This window comes from Ixodes scapularis, unplaced genomic scaffold, assembly GCF_016920785.2.
Source record: "Ixodes scapularis isolate PalLabHiFi unplaced genomic scaffold, ASM1692078v2 PGA_scaffold13__105_contigs__length_92229423, whole genome shotgun sequence".
Taxonomy (NCBI): domain Eukaryota; kingdom Metazoa; phylum Arthropoda; class Arachnida; order Ixodida; family Ixodidae; genus Ixodes; species Ixodes scapularis.
Window position 1 is genome coordinate 33,479,107 of NW_024609839.1, and position 16,313 is coordinate 33,495,419.

General features: G+C 42.7%; 1 protein-coding gene and 2 non-coding genes across 3 annotated transcripts in view; all 3 read right to left on the reverse strand.

Moving 5' to 3' along the window:
• Positions 1-631: 631 nt before the first annotated feature.
• LOC115324476 (transforming growth factor-beta-induced protein ig-h3-like) overlaps positions 632-16,313 on the reverse strand; it is a 147,467-nt gene continuing 131,785 nt past the window's right edge. Inside the window, exon 11 of the mRNA XM_040211129.3 lies at positions 632-1,201. Coding sequence (XP_040067063.1) covers positions 953-1,201 — 249 coding nt within the window. The 3' untranslated portion in view covers positions 632-952. The remainder of the gene's footprint in view (positions 1,202-16,313) is intronic.
• Trnah-gug lies at positions 5,074-5,145 on the reverse strand. Its single transcript has one exon. It is a non-coding gene; the product is annotated as a tRNA-His (tRNA).
• Trnah-gug lies at positions 10,754-10,825 on the reverse strand. Its single transcript has one exon. It is a non-coding gene; the product is annotated as a tRNA-His (tRNA).

Below are 16,313 nucleotides of genomic sequence, written 5' to 3' on the forward strand. Positions count from 1 at the left end.
CCGCTCTCCCGCTCTCCCGCTCTCCCGCCGATTCCCGACCAACATGGCGGCATGGGCGGACGGCCTCAGCGACGTCGAGCGCAAGATGTTTGCGACGCGGCGGGCAGTCGAAGTCGAAGTCGAGGTCGAGACACCAGTAACAATAACGATACCACGATACTACGGACCACGACCAATGTACTCCGTCGAGCGAGGGAAAGACAAAACGTCCGGGATGCTCGTGTAGCCGCCGTAGGTGCCTCAGGTGTCGACGGATGACGGCGACGGCAGGTTTTGTTGACTTGCGGTAGATGGCGCCACAAATCATTCGTACCCTTTTAGCGGCAATATTAGGCTTTTGAAGCGTTTCTGCATGCCTAAGCAACAAGATTTTTTAAACTTAACCTTAAATCAAACTTAGAATTGCCTAACACTATCACTTACAAAAACCACTCCGAATGATGTCACACCGCAGGTTCCATTTGCGGCCACCACAGGCTCCATTTGCGGCCACCATGCCGCAGGTTGGGAAAAAAAGCGTTTTTTTCTTTTGCGATTACGCAGCGAAATAGAGGTATTTCGGGGTATGGTGGCACTTTTTCTCTTACTTATGCCGAAGTAAACAATATAAAAAATACAAGCTGCACATTCGTTCAGTGTTAAAATCATTGCACCGCCCCTTTAATGGTTCCCCCTCTCACAGTCGGGCTAACAGCATAGGAGACACATCCCTGATAATGACGTCATCGCTAGTGGATGCCCGGCCCGCCCCAAGCAGCAAACACGCTGAAGCTCGAGAGTCGACGCAAAGCGACAGACGCGTCAGTCTTGGTAACGCCTCATGTTTGCACAGCGCTGGTTGTAAAACGCTTTGAGATTCGCTGGCGGCAGCATACTGACGCAAGGTAGCTGGCGCTGTGTGGATTTACTAGTGATGGCGTTCACTAATGAATCCACTGGTGATGACCCGCTGCTAGTTGCCTCCGGCGTCCTTCCCTGGCTCCGTGCCGGGCGGCAGCAGCACTCCGTTGACGCAGTGCACGATGCCGTCCCTGGCCAACAGGTCCGGTCGAAGGACGTGCACCCCATTCACGGTCAAGTTGGAGCCACGCATCCGCACGCGGAGTGGGTGGGCTCGCTCGCTGACCAGGTCGTAGCTCAGCTTCGGGGACTGGAACGAGCCCGTGGGCACCAGGCCATCCACGATGTGGCTGAGCACCACCTGAAGGGGTGGAGACACCCCGGTCGTCAGAAATCAATCAGTCAATCAATCGGTAAGTAAAGCTTGGGAGAAGAGCGTGTTGGTTGAAGTGATGGATGAAGAAACAATAAAACAATTCAAACTGGGGCAACACAACCACATCTTTCAACTAGCAACAGATCTCGTCTGTTGCTAGTTGAAAGATGTGGTTGTGTTGTCCCAGTTTGAATTGTTTTATTCTGTCTTCGTCCATCGGTAAGTTACAACATTTCCGCTGTTGCGTTTTATGAAACGGTGCCACTTGCCTCTATGTTTTTGTTACCCATAACCCCGGCAGCAACTTCGAGCACTTTCGTTGGTACTTATGGGCCATAAGTACCAACGGAAGCGCTCGAAGTTGCTGCGCGGGTTATATTCGTCCTTCCATTCCCCGACGAGAATATTGCAACTGGCTCTCGCTTGTGTTTTTATATAGCGATTTCAATATGCAAATGCGGGCTTATGGATGGATTTTTGCTGCCCCGACCTTTCAGTATACATGGTGTTTTTTTAGGCTATGCAGATTTGTTTTAAAAAGTCATGAAAGATACTATAATGCCTTTTGTGCAGGTGAGTTATGTGGCCAGAAACATATAATATTGCCAGGTGTGACAGTGATAATATTTATTTTTTTATTTATTTCAGAATACTGCCAATCTTTCTAGGGATTATAGCAGGCACTGGGGTAAAAGAGAAATCACAAATATACAATTTGAGTTAACCAAGGTTAAATAAAGAACGAAAAAAAGGCGCGCGTCTAATAAATAACATACCAAGTCTTAGATTGTCGAATTAGTTGGTTTTAAATGGCACCAATAAACATGTTAACACTTGCATAACTAAAAGAAACTGCCTTTGTTTTGTTCAGATATCTTATAGTATCTGAAACTGTTAATATTAAAGGAATACTCAGCGAGCGTATTGTTGTGCTTGTGTCTAGTGGTTCTTACTTCCGAATGCTTTACATGCTTCGTTTTGTCAATTTTATATAAGTCATTTAACAGAGGTAGAAAAAATTTAATCGACCAAGTTTTGATTGAGCAGCAAGTCAGGCTTTTCTTATGAGCTTTGTTGGCGAATCATGGCGAATCATGAAAAATCTATCTTGCCGCTTTCTTTGATTATAGATCGATGAATCAGTGGGATCAGTAGATTTTTATATAAATTGTCTAAATTGAAATAAATAAAAAAATATTCAGGTCATTCAGTAGGTTCATCAGCCACAGTAGGTTGATATATCCATTCACGTACAAAAATCCACAAAGCAATTAGTCAATAATCAGTAAGTTAATAACTAAATAAGCTAGTACCGAAATAACTAAGTTATCCAACATTCATCTTCACGTAAGAAATTTAAAAATGATTATTCAGTCAATTATATCAGGGGTCTCAAACTGATTTGAGCGTACGTGCCAGACAGCCCACCCCCAAAATGTCGAGGTTCAGCGTAGAGGGAAAGGGGAGGGAGGGGAGTAAGTCAGGAGGTTTTATAGATAAGGTGCCTCGTCGTCTCTACGTTTATGAACTCGCACTTTTGCAAGTGACATCATTAGCTTTGATCTATTTATTGGACTGCTTTAGGCCCTTACCCATGTGATGACAAAAATTAAACGGGCATCGCCCCGCTAACGTGCTGAAAATTTTTTTTTATTAAATCAAGTGAGGAAGCACGCTGTCGTTCCCGTTGCTCAATCCACTCGTGAATGAATCGACCTCAACAAGTGTAAAATAATGTCCTCATGTGACATATTAGGGTTTCTTGACGATTTAAATAGCAGCAGCGTGAGAGACTAGATGCATTTTAATGGTGATATTTTCTGTTTTGAGGTGACAATCCCAAGCCTGTAATTTTATCTTTGGCAGAATTGTTCCCGCTGGGCGAGAGTTCGTGCATTCGACGAACGTCCTTGAGCAAAGAGCTCGCGCTTGCAGCCTATATAGTAGCGCATTGGCATGCAGGTGATTAACATGACAAAAAGCTAGAAAGCACAAATTGAAAAGAAACACAAGGAAAATAATAAGAGAACATTATAAACTAGGTGGATACGTTAGAACAGCAGAGCCAAGTTTCGGGCAGAAATGAATCGGCGCCATGAGATCATTATCGCGCGTGCCATTAGTGCTCGTGCTTAGCCTCCTCTATACTCACAAAGTCCGTAAGTTCGACGACATAGCCATAGAGTGCCAGTCGCAGCTTTGGAGCGCGAGGATCTGGTAGCACGGAGCATTTCTTGAGGGCACTGTAGTCAGCGCACAACTTTTGCAGCGGCGAGTACCCGAAACATGGTTTTCAAATCTGACGAGAAAAGAAGCAGTAACGCGGAGAACACGAGAAGCACGAGCGGACATTCCATCGCTCGAAACAAGTGTGTTTCGGCGTCTCGCCGCAGTGGGGCGCCCGTTACATAGCTCTCCTTTCATCCGTTGTTTGCCGCTCTGCCTTTTCACTTTCAGCGGCCACGTTTCGTGGCGATCTGCCAGGCTTTATCAGTATAGATGAGGCTATGACTCGAGACATGGGAACGGGGGCTCGCAGCCGGCTTCCTGCGGGCCGCGTCCCAGCGAGCAGAGGGCCACGTGCGGCCCGCGAGCTGCAAGTACGAAACCCTTGAGTTATATGATATGTCGGTAGTAATCCAGTTCATTAAGCATTATTTAACAGGTCGGCTACGATCAATACGTTTTTGATAATCAACCAATTAGCCAATAAGTTAGAGAATTAAGAACCTATACCGGTCAAGTAAGTTATTCATCTTTTTATAGTTCATTTTGTTCACAATTTTTATGTGCCTCGTGTGAGGGGGATGCGTTTGCTCAGATTACCCGCTAGTCGCTGCACAACTTTGACGTGAAACACAATCGTGACTGCCTCTTTAATCTCAGTGTGGCAGAAAACTGTAACCAATCGGCGACTATTTCCGATGCGTTAACGCGGCCGTCACAAGAGATCATTGAAGAAATTATCAGGAAAGCGAGGAAACGGTACCCAAAAGCATAAAATAACTTTTGCCAAAACCGACAGAAGACGTATATCACGTCATAAAAGAACAAAAGCTCGAATAAAGGCCCGTTCACACCCTGAAGTCTCCTTAGGACCGTATGCCTTGAAGCCTCTTCAAACCTTTCACGACGAGAGAATACAATGGCGCCACCTAGGGTGCCTACATGTTTCCGCACATGTAGGCACCCTAGCGCCTCCTATCGCGTTAACACACCTATCGCAAAAAAGGAAATTTACGGAACTTGGCAGTTCCGTAAATTTCCCTTTTTTTGTTTTTATTTTGTTTCGCGTATTATTATTATTATTTATCTTTTTTTGCTTGACGAACTTTGGTTAATATTATGAACGACCGCTTTTCCAAGGTAGTACTAGAGCCACTAAATGAGCTGCGCTCACAGTAACATTACTCCGTTCCCCGATCTGATAATGGGCGCCTCCATATTGTGCTTAGTGCAGAGCAGACGCAACTGCCGATCATCAAAATTAAAAAAAAATGCGAGTTTCTTAGCTTCAGTAGGGTGTTAGGAAGCTCAGACGAAATAGCTTTGTTCTGTCAAGAAGTATTTCAACATTTCTGGAAGACGGAATAGCGTTTCCTGCGATTTTTGTTAAGGCTTCAGATAACTGGCAACCAAAGTGTCGTTTACTCTGAAGGGTAGCTTAGTCAGTGGCTCTACGTAGTTCGTACATCTAACCTCGCATATACCGCAGAACTTGGTAAATCCTTCGCTCTAGTGAAATGCAGTTGCAGGGTCTCCGGATGGATGGCGCCAGCGTGCCAGTGTGTTCTCTCGCCGAACATCAGTTCGGCGAGAGAACACACTGTAAGTAAACACAAGTAAACACAAAACGCTGCCGCGACCAGGATTCGAACCTGGGTTATTGCGGCCACAACGCAAGGTACTAACCACTATACGATCACGGCTGTCCGGGGGACGAAGATGGGCGAGATTCGTGCCTGCGCTCTGCATATCGGCGCTCTTCTCCGAACCGGTTTCACGCCATCGATAAGGGAGCCCTGGTACTGCGTATAAATAGACTGAAGGTTTTGCGCTACTTGCGAGTTCTAATCTACTTACAATTCACGAGAAGTTTTCGCTCATAACATTGTCAGAAGTATTTCCAGCCCACAGTGAAAAAATGATGAAAGAGAAATTAGGATATGTGTTTCTTATTTAGTATTTTGTTGCACCAAACCCTTTTGAATCAGCGTGGTCGTCCCCGAAGGACACGAACGATAGATGGTACCAGTGTGACAGTGTGCTCTCCCATTGTAAGCGGTTACAGGCGAGCATAATGCACTCGATTACACTCAAACGCAGAGGTTCTAATCAGCTTTCATTTGTCCATTCGAGTCACGTGACATTGTGGGCTGGTGACGTTTGTCCGCCGCCATTTGCTTACCTAGGGTGGCGCGGATGTCGTTGGCCACACTGTTGTTTCTCAACATCGAATCTGAGCTCCGGCGAAATTTTTATTGTTACACTGATTTGCCTCAAACTAGGTTCAGCGCATTTGTACACACATCTGAACTAGGAACTTAAATTGCGAGTGACAATAATTTCTTTTTTCGGCAAAGTTTTTAGAGTTCCGAATTGGGTTGGAGGGACTCTACGGGAAACTGAAAACGTGATGTCAGACGTCGTAATCCAGGGTCAGTACAGCTTGTGCCCGAAGAATAACAAGATGCTTTATGGTGCGAAATAAATGATGGTTGAGCTCACGCCGGTAAAACAAAACAAAATGCGCAAAATACTGCTTTTTTAGACTGTCTACTCGACTTTTGCAAGTTATACAACGCTTGACGTCATCCCACTCGAGAGCGCGGAAAATTTGGATGTTGTCTTTGGCATAACCTTTATTTTCCGCTTTCTGAATAACTATCTTTGAATTTAGAGATAGTAACTTTCCATGCCGGGACGAGCAAAGCCTGCGTGGTTATTCCGAAAATGTGCTTAGTTTTGGGTAACTCAATTGAGACACCACAAGCTCTTGACATGGCGTGAGAAGATCAGCGATATTGTCTCGCTGTGATGTGGATTGTTTTAATTATTATAAAAGTAAATAAAAAAGGTCGGAAAGCACTTTTTACGTCCCTCACTTGGCACCTCAGTGGAGCCTGGTGATAAATAGAGTCACTGATCCGACGAAAAAAAAAAAAAACTGGTCGAAGTGACGTTACTTTGACTGCTGCTTTAGTGTCTAGTCCAGACTTGTGCCTATCTCAAATACTGTACTCAAGATGCTGCATTTCAAATACTTTTTGAAGTATTTTGGTATCTTGAAAATGCTTTTGATCGAGAGTATTTGATACTGTATTTTAATTACAATTCCAAGTATCTTGTACTCATTATCTCAAATACATTTTTGACATTCCGCCATTTTCACAGTTTTTCGGTATGAAGTGGCGTCGGCGTGGCACGAGCAAACGTGAACATTGTTTCGAGCAACCAAATCCTGTTGTTAGCACCGATAAGCTACGGTGTCTTCGATAGAGCTCGTGAAAAGATCGCTTTTGTGCCGATTGTGACTGATATTTCGCCCCAAAGTTCATACAGTGAAGGTTTTCCTCTCTCCTTCCCAAAGGCGTCTTTTGTTTCCCAAAGTTTCTTTCCAAATATCATGAAACAAGCGGGTAATTTTACGGAAGTAAAAATTGCCACGGCTGAGGCGCAACACAGAACGGAAAACAACCCAAGACAGCAGTGTAGACTTCAGTATCAAGAAAATAACAAATAGAAAAAAAAAAATAGAAGTGAACACAAAAAGAAGACTTTTTTTTTTGCTTGTTGTACATTTGACCCCGCTACAAGAAAACGTCGAAGTTATATTTTTCTTCGTTTTGCTGTCAGTCCGGCACTTATTGCTCTCGGGAACACTGTCGATAAGCGAACATTGATAAGCAGGGAACAGGACAGGAAACGAACTACGAGCAGGATCGGACCTCTCAAAATGCCAACAAAGCGTACCCCAACGTTGAGTGCTTTTCTGAACGCAAACTACTTGAAAAAGGCGGAACCCACACTTGTACACGCTACTGAAAAAAGTAATCGATTACAATTACGATTACTTCACTGTTAAAAAGTAACCAATTACGATTAAAATTACAGCCTAAAAATAATAAAAAATTACTCTAAAGTAATCGATTACTTCCCACGTACGTTACTTTTCATTCAACTCTTTCTTTATTATGATAGCATAATTCTTGGGGTCTCGCGCTTAGTTGTTCCGAAAATAAGAAAAAAAAAAGAAAGCCTTGACAGTTTTTGTTTAGTGCTGAGTGAGTGGCACCAACACGCCCAATCCGTCTCGTGAAAAAAATAAAATAAAAATAGCTCTCTTTAAATACATTACTCACAAGAGGCTGGATAAGGTCATTTTTCATACCCAGACATAGTCACTGGTGTATCCAGAAAAACAAAAATACCCAAGAAACGTAGCATAGTGAAGTGGCCTAGTAATGCTGAAGGTCCCGAGCTCAGTAATTTCGAAAAAAACAACAAAAAAACTTGAACGTTACCCAGAGCTGAGTACTCCAGCACACCTACCCCCCCCCCCCCCCCCCTTCCCCCTCCCCCCAAAAATTGAGAAAAATTGAGTTGGGGAATTTCGGGCGAAAAAGTAATTCAATTAGTAGAATCATTACTCCTTAAAGGAAGTAATTGAAGCGTTACAAAACTGCGGTAAAATGTAATCGATTACAAGTAATCCATTGCTTGTAACGCGTTACGTACAACTCTGGAGCGACCAGTGCTGTGGCTATTTATTATGTGGGCTATCATTGTTTTCCATTCACTGATTTCCGTATCCTAAGTTCGTTTACAGTTAACTCCTCATATAGGGAATATGGACTGTAGTTAAACGATGCGCCTAAGGTGCGCCGCATGCCGCAGGGCGTGATATTCAACGATGTCATCATAACTGAAGTGACCTTTTTTTTCTTGTCCCAGAAATGTCTTATAACATGTATCAGTGATACCCTGCTCCTTATAGATGGACTGCATAAAATAACCCTGCAATGCTTTTTTTTTTTTTTGCAGTTTTGTTATGTTGTTTGTTAATAAAATATTCTGGTAAACTAGATTTCCGGAACTGTATAATTGTGCTTGTCGCTGACGTCGTTACAAATTACGCAATGCGGAAGTATCTTCAAAAGTAATTGAATTACATTTCTAAGTATTTGTACTCTCCTCAAGATACTTTACAGTGAAAGTAACTTGAGTAGTATTTTAAATACTTTATGAAGCAGGTGTTTAGTAACTTAACTTAAATAGTTTTATCGAGTATTTCGTCAAGCACTGCTCTAGTCGCGTCACATGGTGAAAAAAACACCTGGGAAACCGGGACGTTTTTTTGTAGGGGGGTATTTTATATACAGTTGAGTAACCAGTGCGCTATGAAATAACGACATTAAAGCGATAAGGTCCAAAACCATTTGAAGGAATGCCAAAAAGGTGAATTAACTAAGAGAACTATTAAAAAAATAAAAGGTAACAAATTGTTCAGACGAAAAACGTCATTCTTGTCCAGTTCGCGTGCACCTAGCATTAATGACATTATCACCGTAATCTTAAAATGTAGGCCGTTCACCCGTGTCGATGTTGGACTTGTGGCAGCTGATAAAACCTGTTTGCTCTACTGACGTCTAGTTTCTGGTTAACTCAGTTGGTAAAGCGCTGCACTGGAAATGGAGAGGTCCCTTGCTCGATACCAGGACCACGTAGATTATTTCGGTCGCGCACCAGTCACCTAGCCGTGTTTGGAGTTTTGTGTTTGTTTTTTGTCCTTCTTGTTGCCCCTTCTCTAGAGAATATTATTGTCATCCTTGTCCAGCTCGCTTGCACTTTTGCATGAATTGCATTATCACCAAGCAACAGATTGCTCAGGTTTTCGCAACATAGTTATTTTGAAGCAATAAGTAAACGCTTTAATTTTGAAAGTACTACATAAAGTTAGCTACACGCCTTTTTATGTGTATCTTAAGTACCGTCTACGATGTGCCCAAGCGTGCATTTTTTCCCCGGCAAGAAAGTTTTGTTAATGTCGAAAATAAAACTATAAACGCTTTGCAGCAGCTGTGCATGGGCGCCGCCATAATCGATCTTCTTTTTTTGTTTTCTCTTATTCCGTTTACTTGCCTTTACTAGTTACCACAGCAGGAGGGGTTACTCCCATTCTAGGCTATCCTTTGTCTTTTTCCGCAGCATATTCCTTTATGAAGCATCGCTAACGCCCGATTCTGTAACTTGGTTTCTCGCTAAGAGGTCAGCAACGGCGGCTGTAATCCGGAGGGTGTCAAAGGGTCTATAGAACGGATAAAACAAAAGGAGTTGGTGTGACCAGGTTTGGAACTTCTTGAGGTCAAAACAACGCAAGGTACTAATCACTATACGATCACGACTATCAGGCGAACGGAGGTAGAGAAAACTCGTGCCATTGAAAAGAACGTGACTTGGGAACTGGGGAAGTTTTTTTAGTTTTTTCTCGATTGTCGTGAACCAGTCAGATTCGACCTATTGCTATATTACTCAAGCATCAAGGAGAATCTAGGGAATAATGTTCCACGCGCCGCACGTGCTGGTCTCAGCAGTAGAAAATTTTCTCAAGCAAAAAACTAAAACAAATTGCATCTTGCATGGGCGTTCGTCAACCCTTTATTTTGGTTATTTACTTTGAATCTTTTATACGGGGAAAGCGTGCGCGTGTGGCATGTGGAACACAAATGTCTGTATTCTCCTTGATGCTTCGGTAATATAGCAAATGGTCTATTGCCGAGTGTGTCGATTAGAAGATAATATAAATCAGAGAAAAATAATTTTGTTTTGTTTGACCATTCTCTTTTTTTTTTCTCAGTTCTTGATAATTAAACGTCGGCCTCACATCTGGGCCGTATAGCCGGGGTCCCACTCCTTATACATCATACAAAAGAGAGCATGCACTGCATACAGATTCAAACGCGAGTCACCGCGAGATCCGTGCTTCGAATGCCGCATGGCAAGGAGTTCTACGAGGAAACTTGGCACGGCGGCATTCGAATCACGGATATTGTGGTGGCCTGTGTCTGCAGACTGTGTTTTGTAAGATTTATGAGCTGTGCGACCCCGGATTTAGTATTCCTTTTGTCTTCGTACCAGTCGACGATAGAATGCCTCGAGAGTGAGAAACATATGCATAATAACATTTTCATCGACGTCAATACGTTGGAATTGTATGACAAATTTTAATAAACCTTACGGAGATGACCATCTGAACGGAATAATAATGGTACACACAGCGAAGAAGGGAAATAAGCATACACATGGAATAAGCTTTGTTCGATACAGAGCATACCACTTGTACTGACCATTTCCGCAAGGATCGATAAGAACAAACTCAACTTCAGCCCGTTACAAACGTTAACAATACCATATAATTGGAATCTATCAGGTTCTCGTGTCTTATTGAGGGGAGGCACGTATAGAATAATATTCGATCATGCGGCGGCTTGTGTAGTAATTCGAAAAAAAAAATAATTGGGAGTAAAAAAAAACTTCTGCCGTGACCAGGATTCGAACCTGGGTTATTGCGGCCACAACGCAAGGTACTAACCACTATACGATCACGGCTGTCTGGGAAACGGAGGTGGAGGAAACTTCTACCATTGAAAGACCTGCTCAGAAACTGGATCGCTCTTTATTTTCGCGTCCGCTTGCTCCATTTTGTTTCTTGCTTTAATTCTCTCGTAGTGAAAACAGAATAAGAAAATCGTTTGTCTACTCAGTGGGCAACTTTCGCTACACAAAGCTGAGTTTCAGGAATGCACGATAGTATTCATTCTTTTGCAGGCTACTTTTGATAACCAAATGAAGGTTGTACGGCCCTTGGATTTTTACTTTAGAGATTTGTCCAGAAATATGACAGTTTTATATAATATTAAATAAATATCTCACTGTCACATAATATTGCCGGGTGTGACAGTGACAATATTTATTTCTTTACTTAATTTAGAATACTGCCAATCTTTCTAGGGATTATAGCAGGCATTGGGGTAAGATATAAATCACAAATATACAATTTGAAATGACCAAAAGTAAAAAAAAAGGTTGCGCGCCTAATAAATAACATACCAAGTCTTAGGTTCACAAATTAGTTGGTCTTCAATGGCACCAATAAACATGTCAACACTTGCATAACTAAAAAAAACTGCATCAGTTTTGTTCCAATATCTTATAGCTGGAGGAGGAAGTGAGTATCTGAAACTGTTAACATTAAAGGGGGTACGGAAACGAAATTCTAGCGCCGATCTTTCTGCATAAATATGGGCTAGGGACAGGCACCACCTCGGAAATATCAATATCGCGGAGTAAAACACAGGAGAACTAATTTTAAACCTAATTAAACGATTTCAAATTCACATCTGGTGGATGGTGGGAAGTTCTCGTGACATCCCTTGTGGCATAGGAGCAGCGCCGTTCTGCGGCAATACGGCATGCCGGCAGAATTAGCCTAGGCCTGAACGCGTTTGCAAAGCCTTGGCGGAGAAAGCCAAAGCGTAAGTGGCCACAGTGAGCTCGTTCTCGTTGCGGCTCTTTGCACGACAAGACCCGAGCATGCTTCTGGCACGGCCGGTGTTAGTTGCTGCGAGTCGGGAGCTGCGAGCCGACGTTAAAAAAGATACGTTTGAACTACGAGAGTGTCAGCAAGAGCCACGCAAACACCTGTTCACACTCGGAGCGGACACGCGCGTTTGATCGAAGTGCTGAATTCGCTCTGTTAGACCGCGTTTCGGTAAGCTCTCCTGGTCCGATCTTTTACGACTGAAACTCGATACTGACATGACACTCGGCAAAGAAAGGTTGAACCGACATCGCGTAGCTCCCGCGAACTGCTATAGCTCGACAGTGACGTAGCGTCGTGTCAGAATAAAAATGGCATACTAACAACAAAGTGTACATAACGTGTTGCGAAGGTAATCTTTATGGCGTTTATTTGAGCTCAATATCACACAAAACAAGGAGATAGAATCGATGAGAGTCCCTTTTCGACGACAGCGTTCGTCACCGCTGTCTCGGAAAACAAGGAGATCGAGATGACTAGGGGAAAAGATTAACCTCTGAAATTTAGCACAGGGATCAAACTATTCATCCAGGAAGGGTCCACAAGGGTCATGCGGCCATATTCCATTCAGCAGGCCAGTCGGTCATGGGCAGACGGTCTTGGCCAAGGACCGCCGGAGCAACGGTGCGCCGAGTCGGTGTTGCTGCTATGCCTACTATATTCTGCCGAGCTCGCTTGGTCGGAGGAATCGTGGCCGCTGTAGATCTTCTCGGGTGTTTGTGGATCCTGCGTTCTTGATCGTCGTCATCTGTTTCAACTACTCCTTCCCTTTTTTCTTGCTGGTTGAAGTCGGGACGCACGAGAAGAGCACGTAGAAAAATAAATGTCCGTTGGTCGTCGCTACCAAGTAACTGAGCGACGCTGTCGGCCATGTTGATTTGATCGTAAAAAGTGCGTAAGACAGCTGCCGAGCTATCGTAGGATTCTGTCGTAATCTGTGCAAAAGTTACGACAATTTCGTTTCGAGAATACGGGTTTTCTCTCAAATTTGTCGTACGCACTTTTTTCGTCGTAAGTTCGCTTTGAGAATCCGGCCTCAGAACTGGTTTTGTCAGTGGTGCCGTGGTTGCCGACTAGCCGTGGTGCAGCGTGCGTGCAGCCCTTGCACATCTCAAACAGCCACGTTGTCACAGGTCGTAAATCGTCGACGCGCCACCAAGTGGCAACGCTCGTAACCATAACATCCACGCCGTAGCCTTACCCGGCTGGCACAAGTGACGTCACGAATGCGCCCAATATCCCAAGACGCATCGCGCACTCCGATGGCTGATTTTTGAGCGCGCGCTCAATCGGGCCCCTCAGGGTGAAAAATATAGCCATCCTTTCAAAATACAAACGCGCGATTATGATTTACGGATATCTTTGATCATATTAAACCTATTTCTGACCATAACAGGTGTATTTCAACTTTCGCTTCAGTATCCCTTTAAAGGGATACTCAACGAGCGTATTGCTGTGCGTGTTTCTAGTGGTTCTTGCTTCCGAAAGCTTTACATACTTCGTTTTGTCAATTTAAATTAGTACTTTAAAAGAGTTACAAAAATTTCAATCGACCAATTTTTGCTCGATTAGCAATGGACACTAGTCAGGCTTTTCTGAGGAGCTCTGTTGGCGAGTCATGACGACCGTATTTGTGAAAAATATATCTTACAGCTTTCTTTGAATATAGATCGATGAATAAGTGGAATCAGTAAATTTTTTTATAAATTATATAAATTCAAATAAATGAAAAAAAATATTCAGGTCCTTCAGTAGCCTGATCAGCCGCAAATGGGTTGATATATCCATTCACGTACAAAAATTCGCAAAACAATTAGTCAATAATCACTAGGTTAATCAGCAAATAAGCTGGTACTGCGTTGACACGTGTTTAGAGGATGCATGGTTTTCCTTAAAAACAAAATATGCTACTGTTGTGTTTCGCGACTGTTACAGACCTCCTGATTATAAATTGGGCTTTGTTTTAGCTTTTCATGATATACTTTGTGATTTGTCATTACGGTTTCTTGGCTGCTGCTTTATAATTTCCTGTGATTTTAATTACCCTTCTATAGATTGGTCTCAAAGTCAACCTTCTTGTCAGGGTAACATTGCTGAGTGTGAAAGTTTCATCGAGGCTTGCCTTGACTTCAACCTCTCGCAGCTTGTAACGATACCTACACGCTCCACTCCTTCGACCTCGAATATTCTTGACCTCATCTCGACTACACAACCCGACTTGTTTCATCCAATTACTCCCCTTCCAGGGTTATCTGATCACAACGTCCTGTTTGCGCAAATCACTCTCCCAGTAACAAGGAAGGAAACCATTCGGAAACCCATTAGAAGTTATGACCGGGCTAACTACGATAAAATAAACAGCGAAATGGCACTTTTTTTGAACAGGTTTTCTTGCATAACTTCGAAAGCCGCACATTGAGCAAAACAGGGAGCTATATAAAAATAAATTGAAATATCTTATTTATAAGCATATTCCTGTTATTTTCACGAAGACGTCAAATGTTTCTCGTGGTATGATGCAAGCCTGAGGCGCCTAGGGAATAAGAAAAAACGTCTATTCAGGCGTGCCTAATGCAGTGACAGTTCCTCCGACTGGCATGCATACGATGTGAGTGCGAAGCAGAATATAAGCAAAAAGTTGCTCTAACTAGAAATTTTTACTACCCAATCACTCTCCCCAATATGTTGCGTACAAACCCCAGAAACATTTTCAACAGTAATAAATCCTAAATCGGCTGATGCATTAAATCTTATTGATATATCAGGACATTATTTATTTGACCTCGAAAGTGCTCGTGTTTTGAATTCTGCTTTTTCTGCAGTATTTTCATGTGAGAATACAGCCCTGCCTATTTTGGATACGTTTTTTTTTTTTTAACAGGATCAACTGAAAAGTGTAACGATTAATTCATCTGGTGTTGTAAAACTAATTGATAACTTGAAGGTTTCTTCTTCGAGTGGCGAGGACGAAATTAATTCGAAGGTTTTAATGAATACTAAAACAATTTCCAGTGTCATATTGTCCGCAATTTTTTCAAAATCTTTGCTTTCTCATCCAGTTCCTAGTGACTGGAAGGTCGGTAAAATTATCCGGTTATTTAAATCAGGTGACCGCAGCTCCCCCTTAAACTATCGGCCTATATCCATTACAAGCATAGCCTCAAATATTTTGAACATATAGTACATTCGAACATCATTCGTTTTTTAGAGGGAAATCAATTAATTCTTAATTACCAGCATGGGTTCCGGAAGGGTCATTCCTGCGAGACTCAACTCGCAGGAATTCATTCATGATATCCATCTTTCTATTGACTTCGGTTTCCAAATTGATGTTATTTTTCTTGATTTCGCCAAAGCGTTCGACCGGGTCCCACATAAGCGTCTGTTGCAAAAACTTACCCATCTGAAATTAGATAGTAACATCATCCTGTGGATCAAAGACTGGCTTTCTGATCGAAGTCAGTACACGGTCGTGAACTCTCAAGGTTCAACTTCTATTCCTGTGTCTTCGGGTGTTCCTCAAGGCTCTGTCCTTGGACCCTTGCTTTTCTTAATATATATTAATGACTTACCTTCGTGTATTCCCTCCCGCATCCGTATTTTTGCGGACGACTCCGTTGTATACAGGCAAATTTCTAGCGAAGAAGATAGCATGAAACTACAACATGACCTCACTAACCTAAAATTGTGGTGCTCGACTGGACTCATGAAGCTTAACCCTTCTAAATGCAAGCTCACATCATTTGTTAGGAAGAGACCTTTTTTTTTCATAACTATTTTAGTGATTCTAACGTTGTTGAGTCTGTTTCCTCTTATAAATACTTAGGCGTTCACGTCGACTCGCATCTCCTGGAAGTTACATATTCGGTCACTGTTATCATCGTGCAATAGTTCTTTGGGCTACGAAGGAACATACACTTCGTTGTGCTCCTCCTCACTTAAATAAAACTGCATACCTTTCATTGATTCCGACGAAACGTGAGCACGCATCGAGCATCTGGGATCCTCACCAAGCATATTTGATCACTGAAATAGAAGCCTTTCAAAACCGCGTCGCGCGTTTTATTTTTTCTGATTAATCTCGACATTCCTTATTAAAACAGAAAGCCGACCTTCCAGAACTGGCCTTAAGACGAAAGCTTTCTTCCTTCTGCCATTTTCATCGCATTTATTATGCGCCATCTCTCAGTCAAGGCACCTTAATACAGTCGCATTTCGTTACACCTCGTCTTAATCACTCATGTAACATTGACCGTTTCACCTGCCGCACTTCTTTTTTTTTTTTTTGTATTCTTTCTTTCCCAAAAAAGCAGTGCGGTGGAATGATCTAACAGAGCGCATCGTCACCGAGACTAACCCTGATAGCTTTCGTTCTCTTATCAGCAGCCATTTAGGTATTGTGTGACACGATTTCTTGTATGTTGGCAATACTGTAGAGGATTTTATTTTTTGTTGCTTGATTTATGATTTTTTATATGTTTGCAATGCTGTGCATCT